The 19,123-nt window shown below is 35.3% G+C and overlaps 2 protein-coding genes across 4 annotated transcripts; one reads left to right on the top strand and one right to left on the bottom strand.

Moving 5' to 3' along the window:
* Nucleotides 1–2: 2 nt before the first annotated feature.
* LOC115440059 (puromycin-sensitive aminopeptidase) lies at nt 3–9,649 on the bottom strand. The gene is made up of 11 exons (XM_030164204.2): nt 9,182–9,649; nt 8,138–9,099; nt 7,005–7,194; nt 5,254–5,367; nt 4,899–5,033; nt 4,573–4,665; nt 3,684–3,833; nt 3,329–3,606; nt 2,856–3,075; nt 2,090–2,212; nt 3–1,927 (listed from the first exon to the last, which is right to left on the bottom strand). The coding sequence occupies exons 1-11, from the start codon at nt 9,548–9,550 to the stop codon at nt 1,715–1,717; spliced, it is 2,847 nt and encodes a 948-aa protein (XP_030020064.1). The 5' UTR covers nt 9,551–9,649; the 3' UTR covers nt 3–1,714.
* Nucleotides 9,650–14,979: 5,330 nt separating this feature from the next.
* On the top strand, nt 14,980–16,852 carry LOC115440032 (ubiquitin-conjugating enzyme E2 variant 2). 3 transcript variants are annotated; one of them, XM_030164162.2, is made up of 5 exons: nt 14,980–15,089; nt 15,184–15,242; nt 15,354–15,496; nt 15,569–15,694; nt 15,768–16,852. In XM_030164162.2, the coding sequence occupies exons 2-5, from the start codon at nt 15,218–15,220 to the stop codon at nt 15,906–15,908; spliced, it is 435 nt and encodes a 144-aa protein (XP_030020022.1). In that variant the 5' UTR covers nt 14,980–15,089; nt 15,184–15,217; the 3' UTR covers nt 15,909–16,852. The 3 variants fall into 3 exon arrangements, with proteins under 3 accessions (XP_030020022.1, XP_037294807.1, XP_030020023.1); XM_030164163.1 differs by having other exon boundaries at nt 15,009–15,045; XM_037438910.1 differs by having other exon boundaries at nt 14,991–15,242.
* Nucleotides 16,853–19,123: the final 2,271 nt, after the last annotated feature.

The following is a 19,123-nucleotide window of genomic DNA, read 5'->3' as shown; positions in this document are numbered from 1 at the left end:
AATCTATTTTGTACGTTTTATTGTGATAACACAGTCTTAACATAAATCGCAACTGAAAACTATGTGACAATAATGGTAACTTTCAATTTAAATAATAGCCCACACAGCACAATTTTGACTAAACATGTAAAAATGACTAAATAAATTATTAGTTTGTATACAATGCAAGTTAATATTCTAAAATAATTGCACATCATGTAACTTATATAAGTATTTAAGAGTTAGAAATGTTAACGTGTCCATAAATACGTACATTATACATTACCAAACGATTTCCTGCGCAATAATAACCAAAAATATAACTGGGCACCAATTGCTTACTTCACTCAACATGTCTAAAATAAATAAAAAATATATTATATATACATTTACTAAACGTTTAGCTTTAGTAGATCTGCTCGCTTTTCTATTAACGATTACACGGCAAAACAAGTTCACATCCGCGTTCGCGACTGGGTAAGCAGAGATGCAACTCGTGTACCCGCTGCTGGTTGAGGCCAAGTGATAGGATGGGAGCTAAACTCCATATTGGGTACATCTTGCAATCCTGGATGACTCAGATGGTTGTGGTTAGAGAATCGAAAAACAATTCGCACACCTCATTCAATAAGTCATAACTAGAAAACACAACTTGTAACAGAAATACAATTTAGCTATATATAAAAACGTTTACAAGTTTTTTTTTTTTCAATATTTAAAACATACAGCATATCACAATTTATTATACCTTTTACGATATTTGTAGATTTTTTTATTATGGCGTGTATTTATATTTTACTATATGATATTATTTAATAACCAATATGTGTACGACAATGCTGTATATAGTTTAAGACATTTCGTATTTAAAAATTACTATATTATATAGGAACATAGTCTTGAGGCATAAGCCAGCTATGAGAATAATCCTTGGATCATTCAGGCCGCAATATTAAATAATGCATTTTTATTGATAGTAATAAAACTATTACTGACACAACAACAAATGTCTGCTTCAAATCGCTGGTTCACTATTCATTTTTACTAATGTTGCAAAATTGAGATTAAACGTTTTTATGTTGGTATAAAATATTAAGACACTTCTCATAACTTAATGTGTTAAAAATATTCTGGAGGTAGCAGTGCTGTCTTTGTTGAACCAGGTGTGTGAATTTTCAATTAACCATACTTTCATGATCGAAATGTAAGTAATAATAATATGTTCATCTCAAGACCAACAAAGTGACATCATTAATGTTTATAATCATACGAATTAATAGACATGTAAACGAATAAAAATTATAAAGGTATGAGGCTATCAGCTGCTAACCTATTTACTGTCATAAATACAAATAAAGAAATGCAAGCGTCACATAAACAAGTTTTTCACTGAAATAAAAAAAATCGTTCATTCAGCTAACTTAAATGGCTGTTACATTCAAGACATCATTTGATGGATCTTTCTGGAAATACATTTCATACCACTATAAATTTATTATAAAAAAAAAACGCATTTTTGGCGGTCGGCAGCTCACGTGGCAACAATTTACGGGAAAATTATAATACAATAAAGCTCCCACACGTCGAAAATAAATTAATAAAACGCTAGGTAGATCCTCGGGCGAAACAACAGTAAAGATCGTTGCAGTTTCAGTCTTGTATCATTTGGTCCTGCAAAACAAATCGTCTAGTCCGGTAGTGTCGTCGGGTGTGTGTGCGCGCGGTGTGTGAGCTGTCAGTGGTAGGCGTGCAGGTGGTGCGTGGTGGAGGCGAGGTCGCGGCGCAGCCAGGCCGCGTTGAGGCGCACGGTCTCCACGGCCTGCTGCACGGCGCGCTCCGTGCCGGGAGACGCGTGCGTGCGGAAGAACGCCTCCACCTCCTGCGCGCACGCCTCCGACGCGAAGTTCTCCGTCGTCGACTTCACCAGCCGCGCCAGCAAGAACCCGCCCTGAACAAACATTCTATCTTTATCTTCTTTTAACTAAATATCATCATTAAAAACGAACTGCCGGGTCAGACCGCACAGTCATCATCTCAGATCTACACTTCACTATACAGTATATATTAGACATTATTTCAGTTCAGCCAAAACAATTAAGGAGTCCCATACTTGATAGCGATCCATGAATTCTTGCCAATGATCCTTGAAGAACTGCCACGCTAAATCGCGCCCATTTCTGCTCACGGCGACGGAAACGATCACGAATACAGTATCTTGCGATCTGACTTCATCCTAAAATGAAAAACAAAAACAGATTTAAGGAGCTAGTCAACCAAAATAGAGCGCGTAGCAAAAATGAGCATTTAAATATTATGGTATAAAAGGCAATTACAATGTGCTGAGAATGTTTAAGGTAACTAACATATTTAATTTAAAAGAATTAATATTGTATCCGTTTAAGGTTATAGCTTAAGGTCCATTTTCATACATTTTGTTTCACCTTTAATCTGGGTAACTAAACAAGTATTGACAAGTAAAGAATTTAAATTCACGTCTAGTTAGTGATTAGTTCTCGCAGTTGAAAGAAAAACGTAAAAATAATTAATATGCATGGATATTTCGGCCTTTAAAATTTAATATGACGAAATTTAAAAGGCCATTAATTATTTTTACGTTTTTCTTTCAACTGCGAGAACTAATCACTAACTAGACATGAATTTAAATTCTTTACTAGTTTAGTTACAGATTAAACAAAATAATGGACCTTAAGCTATAACCTTAAATACATTTCCAAGTAACACATTATATGTGATCACTTTTACTGTGACAATTATCTTTAGCTGTTAACAATCACAGTTATTTTTGAGATTATAATCACGTTCCGACAAACAGACACAGCCGGCGGGCAGTCGGTAATCGTTAGGCGGTAACACACCGAGATGGCGAAATCCAAGACGCGTTTCAGCAGTTCGGGGTCCTTGACGGCGCCGAGCGCGCGGCTGATGCGGTCCTTCTCCTCGTGCAGGTCGGCAGCGCGGTACAGCTGCAGGAAGCGCGCAAACGTGTCGGCGTCGGCGTCGGCCAGCACTGCGCGGTAGCACGCCGAGCGCAGGTCCGCCGGCAGCACGCGCGCGCCCGCGCTGTGCTTCTCGAACCTGCGCAGGCGCACACACTTCCGGTCACTATATTATCACTCCATGCATACCCGCAAGCAGTGACAACGCCGCTTGAACATTAAATCAAAGTGCCAAATGACTGGGCATTAAACAGGATCAAATGTAATAAATTCTATTGAATGTGCTTTAGCGCGTAATCGCCCTAAATTATCTCATAAATAATTTAATTGTAATAAAAAACGAATAAGTATAAATAAGTATATAAAACAATTAAACAATTATATTTAATTACCGGATCTTGGCTTCTTTAATAGTTTCTGGATCCTCAAAGCTAATCATTTTGTTCAGCACTAAACTCCTGAGCAATGTGTCAAGGTGACTTTCTTTTTCTTCAGCATCCCAACCCAATTTCTTAGTAATATTAGAGTACAACTTCCGACCATAATTTTTCAAAGGTTTGTCTAGCGCAGTTTGAGAGAATAAGGCACTAAGTTTTGACATGCAATTCGATATTGTGGACCATACAGTGAAGTTTGTTTCATTGCTGAATGCTTCCATTAGTTTCAAGGACTAAAAAGATATAAATCTTATATTAGTAACTTGATTAAACACAATATCATATGCAGTCTTTTTTTGGGAAAATTTACCTCAGCAGTTTGTGTGTGTCCAGCCTGAACGAGCGCGAAACAGTCGTCGAGCAAACCAAGGCGGTCAAGGGGAGGCAAGGAGCCGTCGCGGATGGCCGGCACAAGCTGCGCCAACATACTCGCGGGGTAGCGGGTGCGGTAGTAACCCACCTGCGAATAATGTTATAAGTTCATGTTCATTTCAAATAACTCTGAAATGTATTTTTATGATAAATAATAATATTCAAATCTTTCGCCATTAAATCTGTAGCTGTACATAACGGATAACGCGGTTCTACAATCGCATAAAATAAATAAATAATGTCAAATTCTTATAAAAACTCGTATTATTTATTGTAGTATTTTACTATGACTATTGACATTACCTAATTTCTCATACCATTATGATCGGTATATGCCTTAATAGGGGACCGTCCTGTGTTTGATTTTGTACATTATTCTATATGCAATAGTTAATAATAAGAAAAAGAAACCCTCCTGTGAAAACTGCATTAAAATTGGTTAAAAAATGAGCCAGTAATTCATATTTCAAATATTACTATGTGCCGAAGTGGCCGTGAAGTGGGGATATCGCTTCATCTCTTTCTTTTGCACGCGTTGAATGCCCGTTGACGTCACACGTGGGTATTGCGCCTCTTTTCTGTTTCTTGTTACTTACCCCTTCTACCGAAATTGAAAGACTAATAACTTGTTGATTTTTTACCCGATTTAAATAATTCTTTCTGTGTTATAATTTATATAACGTAAATATTTGATAATAATAAAGAACAAAAATGAGTCCGGTCCCCTATTGAAGAACGTGTCAACTGTCAACTATAGGACCCAAAAAGGTGACGTTTACAACATTACTTCTTGAACACTGAACAGAACTTTAACAGTTTTTACTTACCGTTCCCGGATTAAGTTTCACCCAAGAATCCTCAGCTACATCCTTCAACACAACTTCTTGGGTTCTCTTTTCTAGCACCATGGAGAGAGCAACCTGTAATGATTAAATTTTAAAAAATAAAATAATTTATTCATCACATAGTCAAACAACATAAAATGAAAAAGGGAGAATCAATGCAAGAAAATAATAATAAAATAGGTCAATAACGATACAATGATCGGTACCATCCGTTCGAAAAGTAATCAACGATAAGATTATGGTGTTTACATATACGAACACTTTTAAATCGATGTGACTGACGATAATGTCGACACAAATCCAAGTACCTTTGAAGGATGCTCCTGTGTCGATATAGAGATAGGCACCATCCACAGTGTGTCGTCGCCTTGACTGCCGTCCGCGCAGAATTTCCTTTGAGTCAATGTTAGGACACGGTCACGACCCTTCTGTTCTGAATTGACCTAAAATCAATTATACAATATTGTAATAACTAATGATGAAACAGTGAAACAAATATTTTGAAATATCATATTGATGGTAAAATTGAAAGATTTTTGTAAATTTTAATGTGCTTATCTCTTAAATTACTGCGCTGGTTTTGAAAATTGTTTGACTCATAGGAATGTATTCTATCCCTTAGTACACGCTAGTTCTAAATATGAATATAATGTTAAATCAAACCTCAACAACCGGGAAACCCATTTGTTTGGTCCATGTGGACATAACAGCTCCCACGGGTTTATTGGACGCTTCTTCTAATGCGCTCCACAAATCCTCTGTGAATGTGTTTTTGTACTGAAAAATTAGGAATTCATATACATTGATAATAAAAGCACAATATATAAAGAACAAAAATATGCTGTCAATAGACTGCTATGGGTATGGAAAATTAAACACAAAGTAAGTAAATAAATTACTAAAAATACACACTATTTATAAATGAAAAGGTATTACTTTTATGAATGTGTCTGGCTGCGAATTTCTTGTTTTAAAGCTTTGTGTGGTGTCATGTGCATATATTATATTTTATTGGTAATGGTGGACTAAAGCATACTATACACAGTTTAATATATCTCAGTTAATTAATAATGTGTAACTTAACGGTAATTTAAACATTGAGTTGTATGAACAATACAACAAAGCTCTATTTTCCGATTGAATGTGCTAAATCAAAATCTTTTTCGCGTTTCTCAGAATAAATGAGAGAAATAGCTAAAATTATATTCGGTTGAACATTTAAATTCAAGCATTTTATTAAATGTACGAAATAGTTAGCTACATGATATATGTATAGACAAGTTTGTTACAATGTACGATATTATTACATTATATTCTGTAAAACTACAATAAAGTTTCTTTGTTTTCCTGGACCAATAGCTTTGAAAAAAAGACTAGGTCCAAAGAAGCTTATATGCTAAATAAATTATTGATTTTCAAGCATTTTTAACCCAGAGCATATTGCAGCAGGTATGATGCGTCGATCTTCATACTCAGGCTTCTTTGCGTGCGGTCAGATGCCTAATTATCATATGATAGACATGTTTAATAGATTAAAATAAAATGGTGGAAGTTTATGAAAAGTTTATTTCCCTATCCTATGCATGACATCAGCAACTTTTTTCTATTCTATTCCCAGAGTACCCAATATTGCCAGTCATAGGACATTCATATTATATTTTTCATGCATTCAATATTCATATTTCTATTAACTCTTTCTTTCTGTTTCTAAAATCTGCTCCTATCCAAAATCCTTTGGACTGGAAGTAAACTTAAATGGACATTTATAAGTCATAAAATTCTTGCTACAAGTGCATAGTGCTTAGTTTTAACTTTGCATGGTCTCGATAGAACAGGGCGACTAACACAGCGAGCCCCCTTGGTATTTAATGCGAGATTAGATGACAACAAAGATATCTATAATGCTCAGAAATTCTGTTCATAATAATTTGTTTGTAACATAATCATAGAATTCTTGTGGAATTCTATGATAAATCCAGTTGTAAATAGATCTAACTATTAACTTTTATCGCGTACGTAGCGCGAATATTGGCCATTGTTACAAACTCAAAGCAAATCCTATTTCTATATCACTATCCAAAAGGCCAATGCTAGCGAATTTTCGTATTACTAACCAAACCCGATGGATCTTTACAAGTACATACAATATGATTGCTATAAAAAATATTATGTGATTTTTATAAGACCATAGAAATAATTTCTAAGTAAAATTACGCATCTAGAACCAACTCCATATATTATATTACTTGATAGAAATATTTGTAAAAGCTGATTACACCAGGCATGACAAATAAAATATTTTTATTTAGATAAGAGAGTAACAGCCCTGATAACATTGAATATACTTCATTATTGACAATGTTGTCTGAAAACAAGCTGTAAATGTAAAAATATTATATAAAATATAATTGTACCTGATGTCTTGTGAGGTAAATGTTCATGCCCTTTCTGAAATCATCATCGCCAATGTATCTGTGTAACATGCGGATCACCGATGCACCCTTGTTGTAAGATATATCATCAAATATTTCGTCAATCTCTGAAGGATGACCAACAGGCACTTCTATTGGATGAGAATTTTTCAAACAGTCCAATTCCAATGCCCTAAAATAATATAATATTCATTGATTACGGCTATTCCGACTCATAGGTTATCAAATTTATTGTATTAACAGCCCACTTTGAGATTCAATTATATTCTGTAGAGCCTGAAATTATTTTTAATATACTTATTGTATATCAGTGTCAGTTATCCTTTCTCTGAGTTAAAACTTATACTCTTACCCAACCACCATCATTATGCCCAAACCACCATCCCTACTAATGAAAGCCTCCAGCATCCAGAAGGAAGTGTTACCACCCAATTTGAGGATCACTGATCATTTAAGTATTATTTTATCCTATTAATGTAGTGACAGTTATTATAAGATCTATAGATGTTGTGATACTGAATGAGTTTGCTTGAAATTTGGCACACAGATTAATCCTGTGCTCAAAACATATAAGCTACTTTTTATTTTATCCTGGACATGTTTACAGTGAAATTAATATTTCAAAAGAAGGCTTCCACACCAACAGAGCCACAAGGTTACTCTATTTGTCTATAAACATACATAAGGCAACAGTTAATGCCATCAATTCTTCAATGAGTATATTATAATAATATCTAGGTAAAACTAAACTGCAGTGTAAACAACTAATTAAATAGCAATTCCCTGCACATAAACCTTATATAGCTATTAGAAGGTCAGCATTATTGCCACACAGCCTTGCATAGTGTACTGTGTGATCATGACTTGTACAATTAATGTAGCAGCAATCTTAATATGTTTTGAATAAATTCTATTGTCCTCCAGTTGAATGACTTTACGATTTGCACAACTGGCAAAGATCCAATTTCAGTCAGAATAAGTAACAGTGCCACAAACAAAAATATTTGATACATATATTGTAATGCCCACCACATAAAAATAAGAACTAAGTCAAAATAAGGACATTCATGTAATTAACATTGATTAAATTTAAATTAAGTTTTGACCATGCATACCTAATGTAGTTCTCTGTGACAAACTGAGTCCAAATATCATACTCAGGGAAGAGGTGATTCACGCATAAGAACTCGACAAATGAAGCATAGCCTTCATTCAGCCAGAGGTGGGTCCACCACTCCATTGTCACCAGGTTCCCAAACCACTGGTGTGCAAGTTCATGGCCCACCACTAAGGCAATCCATTGTCGTCTTACAGCAGATGTGTGCTCCTCATCCACTAAAAGACATGTCTCTCTATATGTAACTAAGCCCCAATTCTCCATGGCTCCAGCAGAAAAGTCTGCTATAGCAATCAGATCAATTTTAGGCAGAGGATAGGCTATGTTAAAATACTCTTTGTAATAAGGCAGCACACGTGCAGCTACTTCTAATGCAAACAATCCTTGTTTACTTTTACCAACAGGTGTATAAACACGCACCAACACACCATCATTGGATTTCTTCTCTACATAATCATATTCACCCACCACTACAGCAACCAGGTATGTGGACATTATTGGAGTTGTAGCAAAATGCAAAAGCTTTTTGTCACCAATGAGTTTTTCTTCCTTTACTGGCATATTAGACAACGCGACACGGTCGGCGGGTACTTCGAGCATTATGTCAAATGTAGCCTTTATTGCTGGCTCATCCCAACATGGGAAACATCGGCGAGCGTCTGTCGCTTCAAATTGAGTGACGGCGGCATAGCGCTCCTCCCCGCTGGGCGTGAGATACTTGCTGCGGTACAGGCCTTTCATCTTGTCGTTGATCTCGCCCGTGAACTCGCAGTACAGAGTCGCTTCACCTTCGGCGAGTGACTCCGGGAACGTGATGGTGGCGGTCTCATCGGCAGCCTGCAGCTCCACCGATAGGGGTGTAATGCTCGATTCCAAACCCTCATTCACATATTGAAGTCTCACATTATTCAACTCCAAGTCCAAACAATTCAACACTATCACTTTCGTAGAGTTCACAATCTGCAATAGAACGCTAGTTTAATGATCAAACCGTCACGTGGAATCTAATATTCGTAACAGTGATGATGAAATTTCCTCTTACCGATACTTTCACTGCTGTTTTTCCTTTAAAAGTGAAATTTTCCAGATTTGGTATCAGTTCTAAATTGTAATGTTTCGGGAGAACATTTTTAGGCAGACGCTGAAACGGTTTGTTTTCGGGCATCGTCACTTTTTCTTTCAAGATCGTAAATGTGGGACGCGCTGTAGACAAATACCGTAATGACCGAGTGACAGAGTGAACTCGCGCTCCAACGGCGCCGCTGACACGTGCCCCCCTCGCGCGTCTCTGCTCCCACTCCAAATAACGGTATTCACTACGTAATAACTTGCAATGGCGACTGAAGTGAGTCTGAGTTTCCCTATGAAATGCAAATGAATTACGTATGACGCGTAGCAATTGTAACGTCATGGAAATAATTAAACAGTTATCAACACTACAGACAAGTGAAAGTTTCACTTTCTTTCACAGACATCAAAATTAGTGGTTAGCAGATACGAGATATTGATGGAATCATTCGATTATAAAATAAATAAATTATGGTACCGTGGGTATAAACGTCAAACTTCAAAAATTGAGTCAAATAAAATATAACCACTACGTTGAGTAATGAGTTGTAATTGAGTACCTACTAGAAGACTTTTGGCGGGAACTTGGAAGTGTAAGTAGGGTTATTCCTATCTACCTATCCATCTGCTGCCCAGTGTTGATGACGCACCCTCACGCCTTTGCTCGCCAAAAGCGTAGGCAGAGGTGCACCTAGTGCGCCCAAGTTGCGCCATTAATATTCTGTCCCAAGGTTTTAGTTATTTATTTATTTTACTACATTATAACATCAAAAACGCTAATACGATGATATAAGTAACTAATATACATATTATTATTAGAATCTTAATTCTTATATTATACAATAATTATAGCTTTATTCTACATACTTATGTGTTTTAGTGAATTTTAGTAAGATACAATTAAATATATCAACGTTCGTGATATAACATTAAAAAATCTAATAGCCCGTGTTAAGGGAGCGTAGTGAGATAAATTTGCACTACCAAAAGGCCCAACTAACAGCAGCGGACGGTGACAAGAAAAGACGTAACCGTTATTGTATTCCATTCGTATTCCATATCCCATTTTGTATTTTTTGTACCGTGAATTTGTATTTACTCTCATTAGGAATCCAAATATTAGAGTTTGTTTCTATGTTACTGCGTACAATAAACAAAAAACCTTGCTCTGTCTGATAACGAAAGAGAGCTTACTAAATGTTTTTTAACATATTGCTATAATATGTTTACGAAAGTTCAGTTCAGATACTATTTCTATTCCTAAACCTTTAAACTGCGTAACACGTGGCATTGGTGCAGCTTAAATTTCGTAGTTTTAGCGCAGTGGGGCGCGCGATCAGGTGTGACTCATTACATACTTAATAAAGAGCAGTTTATTTGCTATGTTCTACTACACCACTGAATCAATGTCTTTTTGGAGTCTCTGACAGTCAGAGATATTATTCACCGATAAAACAGTTTGAGGTCGTCGACGAACAACAAACATTTCGTATCTCTTACAACTGCAGGAAAATCAGTAAAGTAAATTAATACAGATGACTAATCGAATGAGTCAATAAAACAACGAACAATAATATTCATATGAATAATGAGCGGAATTTTTACATTCAATCATTCGAATATAACAATTGTATCATACAATCACGGGACATCTCTATGGTAGTCTGGTTAAATTTAAGGGGTACTACCATGAAGTTGGAAGCAACTATTCTATCATTATAAACAGAAAAAAAACAAACCCCTTCTAATATAGTATGTAATCTATATTAAATATATAAAGCTGAAGAGTTTGTTTGTTTGCTTAAACGCGCCAATCACAGGAATTTCTATTTCTGTATATTTTCAGTAATAGGAAGCTACGCAAAGATACGATTTTTTATTTATAAACTCGCATCTATATTATACCAAATAAGGTGAGGTGGGGCAAGTGCGCCGACGTGGTAAGTGCACCTACCCTAAAAAAATCGAGAACTATTGATGTTATACAATTACCGCAATCTTACATCTATGCTACTAACTGAAATACAGTTCCACTAAAAAACATAAATGGCTATGTTCATTTTAATACGATTTATTCGCCATTTTATTTTAAGTATCATTTAGACCTGTAAACCGAGATGACCCCGTGAAAGATAACATCAAATATTTCAAGATATTTAACATATTTCTGTAAACCAGTAAGGTAAATACATAGTTTAAACCTTTTATTTTAACTTCCTGCCTGAATTTTATTTATATATACTAAAATAAAGGATTTTTTTAGCAATGCGAAAAATGTACCTAAAAATTGTCGAGTAGGGCAATTGCGCCACAGTTAGTAGTCGTATGGCGCACTTGCCCCTGATCCATATATAACCAACCTTTTTTGAGAATAAGTTTTACTAATATGAATTATTATTATTAAAATGTTATACTTAACAGCAGAATTTTTTGTACTCAAGGTATTTTGTTTTGAGCCGACTTAAAAAAAGGGGCGTATTAGTTAATTCGTTTTTACAAAAGAAAAACTAAAATACCTTGGTCTAGAGCAACTTTACGTGAATAGGTTGCAACTGTTCGATCAGGCACGTTATCTGGATATAATGCAGCTAAAACATATCAAATGTCATAAGGCCAAATTCTAAGTAATTGAGTTATAACGCATTCAAAATTGTTAATTCCTACATTTTTGTATGTTTTTTTTAGTTTTTAGAAATAAAATAGATTTTATATTAGGGCTACCATTTTTTTATTCCAACATATCCGCACACAAAACTCTAACATAGCAAAAAATTATATATCAAAAAAAAATCTAAAATGTTTTCAAGCCCTGATTTACATACATATGGCGCACTTACCCCGAATTTGATTTGACAGCCATAGTTTGTTATAATATTGAGTGATTAAAAATTATCCAAGAGCAATGCGAGTAAAACTTATTTCTCTATGGACTAAAATGAGTGTTTTCTTTATAATGTTTCATATTGGCGTTTTTTTACACAGGCGCACTTACCCCATTTCCAGAGGCAAGTGCGCCTACTACCATTTTTTACTTTGAGCAAAATATTATTAATTTATGGTCCGATTTCCTTAAATGGCTATAGGTTGTTATCACAAAATACCAAATATTCTTAAATTAATAAAGTTACATTCTTAAGTCAGCACAAAAAGAAATTATTTTGCATTGAATCCAGCTATGAAAATTTTATGGCGCACTTCCCCCTACTGACCTTATGTTACAAAATTTAAAAAAATGCTCTAATTTTATATATCTTGCAGTTCCCCAAAAAGGCTTTTGGGCTAGCTCTCCTCGTTCAAACCACGGTACGCCACTGTTTTGGGCGCAAAAACCGTATAATGCTAAATCGGTCTATGTCATTCGATGGCGGGCTGTGAATTCGTCAGAAGAATTCATCTTGAAGTACTTATTATTAATCTAAGTACTGGCGTACTGGATGTTTCTCAGAACAATAACAAGCATAGAAGTAACACTATGACATTTGAGTGTACTCTGTCTTAGACAGCAAGAAATTTAATTGTGTTGCGATCCCTTCTGATATCTTATCGATATCGATAGATACTTTGTCTATCGGCTATGGTAAATTCACAGACCTGCTAAACTAAACACTTTTCGGTCAGTCAACTACAAACCGTTGCAAATTGCTATTTTAGATAAAGGCTAAAAAAAAAGATATCAATATCCTGATTTGGTATTCAAGTACCAAAAGAAGTCTGGATATATAAAAGCACTCGTTAAGAAGCTGTTAAATTACAATAAACTATAAGTAGAACTACCGGCTTTCTCCGAGCTAAATTTTGTCCAATTTTCATTTGCTATTTACAGCAGTTTGATGCCTTCCGAAGCGTCATTCAAACAAAAATGGTCAAGCATTTAGATTATTAAATTAAGAAAATGTTAGAATTTTCGGAAGGAATGGAAACCGCTGTAAGTAACAAATAAGAAATCGGCCGGAATTTCGTTTAGGAGAAAGCCAGTACGCCTTCTGTTCTTTTCTGACTTTCTTAGGGATTAAAAGATACCCAAGAGGTGTGATTTGACAGAAGCTACTAAAATGGGACAGTAAAATTAAAACACAGCGGTATCATTAATGGCACATACGTTTGATAACTTATTTCAATGTTAATAAAACTTTGTCGAAATGCTTAGAGCAAACACGGTGCTGTTTTTTCCAATGCCAATTGGGACGAGCTATGGCAACGATCCATTTTTGCCTCATAGCATCATCTGTGGGGAATCTGCAATGAAACACATTGTATGAAACACACTATGAAAATCAGATACTTTCCTTAACCCCCAGCCTTCGCGCACGGTTTCCAAGTGGCTTTTACCACTACACCACCGTATATTGAAAGTAAAAGACAATTTATGCAAAATAGTAAACTACAATATACTAACATCTATGTTATCGACAGAATATGCAGCACAACACTATTGAACACGACTACGTAAATTGGTAAAAATGAAAAATACTTAATAATTACTGTATCGAATGGCCAACAGCAGATTATAATATGACTACAGCATAATAAAGATTAATTAATAATGCTTTTTGCACTTATGTACAGGGTTTAAGCAAATATATTAGGTTTTTTGTTTACTCACCGATGGAAGCTGATGATTTCAGTTTCATTTTCTTTACGAGAAGAATGAGATATACACCCCACAATAACGCAGGCCATTGCTTGTCCGTAGGGCTATATTATACTTAAACAGCACTGTGTATTTATTAAAATTAACAACAAAAATATTACAAAACATGTAGCCACTTTTGAAAAGCACGCGCTGAAGTATAACGTAACTAAATTGTGTGGGCGCGTTTGTGACATTGTTTTGAGGTTGGCAAGTTGGAACTTTTGACATTTTATTTGCTTTTTAATTCGGCATCATAAAGAGGACCAAAGGTAACCATTTGATAATTTTAAAGTGTACGCAAGCCGACTTTAGCAACATAATATTTGTCTCGTTCTTTTCAACGGTTTTGGCCTATTTGAAAAAAAAGGATAAGTATATGAGGGTAATTTAGATTCCTTCTATGCTTGTTCTTGTTCTGAGGGATGTTTATTACTGTCTCGCTCTAAAGAGATAGAAACTTGAAATTAGATACATTTTCTGTAGCTATGAAGTATGAGGAAAGAATTGGGCCACACAAATAAAGAAAAATATTTGCAATTGTGTCAGGGCCGTATTAATAAAATGATCTCACATTTCAATAGGATTTTAAGTCGACATTTAGGGTATTGAACTATTTATTTATAAAAATGTCATTTAAGGGTCTGTTATCAAATTAATCGGCGTAGCTCCTCGTGTTTGCCATCATAACAATTCGGGATTGGGGGATATCTGTATTGCGACGATCTGCTGAATGACAAAATGCAGAATTTCATTTGTCTGCGTCTCATTAATATGAATATTGCCCTTCAGAGCTAAAATAAGTTGCATCTATTAAGTATTTCGCAATAATTCCGACGAATTTTATCCCTAATTTAAAATATCCCTAATTTAAAATATATAAATGATCTTGAGTGTTATTCAGAATTAATAATAATTATTGTTATAAACTGTTTTGACGTATCATAAGTGTAACTTTGTTCGCCTACGTGATAAATAAAGTATTTTATTTTATTTTATGAATGGTCAAAATGATTCTTATAAACGACAATCGTTACCGCATAGTCAATGGCGAAATGGATCGTTCCTTACTTCAATAACAATTATTTTACTATCGGGAATGTCATCTACTGATATTTTGTATACCATTGACTATGAAATATAAGCTATGAAGAATGACATTTGTCAATGTCAACAAAAAATTGCTAACCTTCATTCTTTCTCTTCGAGTGAGATTTATGGATTTAGTGAAATTAAATCGCACCTTTTAATTGTAGTGATTTTTTGCTAAGTTCTAAAACATATTTATTCATTTTATTTTAAATGTACGCGTATTAAATTTTGATCTGTGTACCTATTTTTTTCAGTACCTAGGTAGTGCGCGCCGGTGAAATTGTGATCATGGCGAATCCGTCATCAGGCGTTGGTAAGATTATTTTATTCAGATTATTAGTAATTTCGAATAAAAATAAAGGTTATTGTACATAAAACCTACTATTAATGCTTAATCATCATTATTTTCTATGTTTTGATGTAGTGGTGCCACGAAACTTTCGTCTTTTAGAAGAGCTTGAACAGGGCCAAAAGGGAGTGGGCGATGGAACAATTTCCTGGGGTCTCGAGAGCGATGATGACATGACACTCACTCACTGGACTGGCATGATTATTGGCCCCCCTAGGGTAATATTTTGTTTTTTAACATGATTTCTTCAAATAGTATGTTTACACTACTTATATTCACTTCTGTTTCAGACTCCTTATGAAAATAGAATGTATTCACTTAAAATTGAATGTGGCACGCGATACCCTGATGAGCCGCCCACTGCCCGTTTCATTTCTAGAATCAACATGAACTGTGTCAATAGTCTGACAGGACTTGTGAGTAAATCCTCATGTTTAGTTTAGGCTGTAGTTAGTTTATGTACTAATTTGATGTTCTTGATGTCATAAGGTTGACAATCGGCAAGTCCCAATCCTTGCAAGATGGCAACGGGACTACACTATCAAGACAGTTTTGCAGGAGCTAAGACGTCTCATGACACTCAAGGAGAATATGAAGTTATCGCAGCCACCTGAGGGAAGCACTTTCTAGATTTGTCTTATTAAAATTTGTCTCACTCAGCCCAATCTACTTATAAAATTCATGATTTGTATTGCCTCTAATAAACCATTCATTTACCTGATTTTGTACACAGTGTAAGACAAACACATATAAATTTTTTTGACTTGTGTATATGTATGTAATGCTATGCTAGTATTGTATCTTAGTTTTAATGCATTTATTTTGAATTAGTCTTGTGCTTTAGCAGAATTTCTTGTTTGTTCACTTTTGTAGATTGGGGGAAAAGCAAGGATCCTTTTTGATTGGCTCTTCAATACCCACATAGAGGGTAACACCGATTTATTTATCAAATTACCTAAATTATTGTGGCCTTTAAAATGTTAAACTTGCTTTTGGTATTATTAAGGCTAGTTTTACTGATTCTTGATTTTAGGTAAGTGATCTTGTGCCTTGGCTTTTGAACAACTGTTTAAATGCTGGCATGCAAATGATTTCATAATATGAAAAATATAGTTGTTTGTGAGTAGAGGCACAATGTATTTTTAAAACCTATATCTCATACCATGTCTGAATAATAAGTCATCATTTTTATTTCTATAAAATTGTCTTATTGATTGAAATGGAAAACATTGCTTAATTTTTCTAATAGTTTTACATGATCAAGTGTAAAATATTGTAGGAAATTTTTATTTCTTAGAGACATAAGATAAAGTACTACTGGTTCACTTAAATGCTTTCATACAATATCATTATTGCATATAATGCAGCAACAGTTTGACTACATTCCGCAATGCAGGCTTATTTAATATTGGTTCTCAAACCTTGTATTCAATTCCTCATTGTACTAATTCTTATACAACTAATATCCAACAATTTATTATTATAAACCAAATGCTAAAGTCAAATTGTTTCATAGCATTAAATACTTTTACCAATGTGTAACTAGCAAAGGTAAATAAATCAAATACAACTTACACATCATTTTATTCCAAACTACCCAAACATCACTTTATTTAATTCAGCTCTTAACAAAAAACCGGCCAAGTGCGAGTCGGACTCGCGTACCGATGGTTCCGTAAAACCTGTAGGTAAGTAAAAGTTCACTCATCGCGACAATCGAGTCATGTTATCGTATTTTTATTGGAAAATAAAATCCATAACATTACAATATGGAAAGCTGGAGGAACATAAATTAAAGACATACTTACTTAGGTCTAAAAATTTTAAGGTTTTCGGAATTTTCCTTTTATACTTATGTGATATAAAACCTTGCTTCATGCCAAGTTTCAAGATTCTTCGTCGACTGGAAGTACCCTTTAGGTTTTGATTCCCTTGAGAGTTGTTGCGAGTTTGAAAATATGCGGCTTAAATTGCTGAATCTTTTGATTGCGTTGAAATAGTTTGATTTTGTTACAGCTTAAAGGTATTCTAGACCTGAGTATTTGATATGAATTTTAATTTAATACCTCTACGCGTTCATGAGGAAAGGGGTAGTAAGTAACTTTAAAATTATTAAAAATATTTTTATTATATGATGTAACTAAAAATTTACAGTTTCCGCAATTTTTCCTTTATCTGTACTATAAGACGTTGCTTCGTACCAAATTTCAAGATTCTGAGTTCACGGGAAGTACCCTGTAGGTTTCGATTCCCTTGCGAGTTGCAAAAATTTGCGGCATAAACGGCTATATTTTTTTATTGCGTTGGCTTAGAAGTTTGATTTTTTCACAACTCCAAGGGACAGTAGACCTGGATATTTGATATAAATTTCAGCTTAATATCTCCACGCCCTCCTGACAAAAATGGTCTTGACAGTCGGACGGACGGCAAAGTGATCATATAAAGGTTCCGTTTTTCCTTTTAATGCATCTAATCCGGTAATAATATTGTACCTACTGGGCCCTATGCGACGGTTTTTAGGGTTCCATACAGGGCCGTAGTTAGGGGGGGGGGGGCATTGAGGGGCAATGCCCTACCTTAAAATGCTAATGCCCTACCTTAAAATACTAATGCCCTACTTAATAATTAACTAAATTGTACATTACGACTCAATGAATATATATGGAGCAGCGGTTTTATTTTACGATTTGGAAGTTGGTCCCATAGTAAGTTATTCGTATTGTGGGGTGAAATACCTTCTTTCAAGATTTAGGGGAATTTTGTCACAATCTGTATATTAGCTTAAAAATTACTTACGTAAGTTAATTTACTTTTTTTTTTTTTTTGCTCACTTACACAAGTTAAGGAAACCAAAAATCTATTGAGCAGATCAGATCTAGTAACATTTTTATTTCCGCCCTGCTTGTAAAAACAGCTGCCCTACCTTAAATTCAAGTCTAGCTACGGCCCTGGTTCCATACCCTAAAAACAAACCCGCATCCATGTAAAATAAATTGATTTGATTTGATTCCAACCCGGCCGATCAGTCTTCTCAGTACGTTAGGGAAACTTTAAGGGCGGATCCTCCTCGAAGGTCTCAAATTAGTAGCTCATTTCCACCGTCTGCTCCCTTCGGAGTAGTCTGGTTTCCGAAGTAGGCACAGTTGCGTGCATCAGATACTCCGCATCGCGGAGTATGGTTATGATGAATTTAAATATAGCATCCCTACTGGTGCTCTTTTCTACGATGTTGAAAAAGCATTCAATAAAAGTATACAAAAAAAAGTATACAAAGTGTGGCACAACGGCCTACTTTTTAATTTGTACACCCTCAATGTGCCCACACAACTCGTGCACATCATACGAGGTTTTGTCGAATCGGGGTTTCAAATATCGCGTGGAGGGAATTCCTTCTTCCCGACACACCATTACCGCTGGAGTCCAAGGCTCTGTTCTCTCTCCTTTTGTCTTCTCGCTTTACACAAGCGATATGTCTAAATTAAAAGACGCCCATCCGGCGCTCTTCGCGGACGACACGTTTATGTACACTTCGCGTAGAGACCCGGATCAGGTGGTGCGCACTTTGCAGGCAGTAGCCGATAAGTTCGGTACGTGGTTTGGCAAATGGCGCATCACGATCAACCCCTTCAAAAGTCAGGCAATTCTTTTCACTAAGAAAAGGAAAGTCCAAGCACTCAGCATCAGTTAAAATGTCTGGTCAAATCCTTGGATCAATTAGATCAAATATTTAAGAGCGATCCTTGATCAGAAATTGACCTACATCCCAGACGTAAACGCCGTACGCGTGCGAGCCGCATTACATTGGCTCATATATAAAAACAGTAAATAGTCTGCTCACAACAGGA

The sequence above is a fragment of the Manduca sexta genome, chromosome 15, assembly GCF_014839805.1.
Source record: "Manduca sexta isolate Smith_Timp_Sample1 chromosome 15, JHU_Msex_v1.0, whole genome shotgun sequence".
Lineage (NCBI taxonomy): Eukaryota > Metazoa > Arthropoda > Insecta > Lepidoptera > Sphingidae > Manduca > Manduca sexta.
The sequence above is the reverse complement of the archived record's forward strand: the minus strand, read 5'-3'. Positions and strand labels throughout refer to the sequence as shown.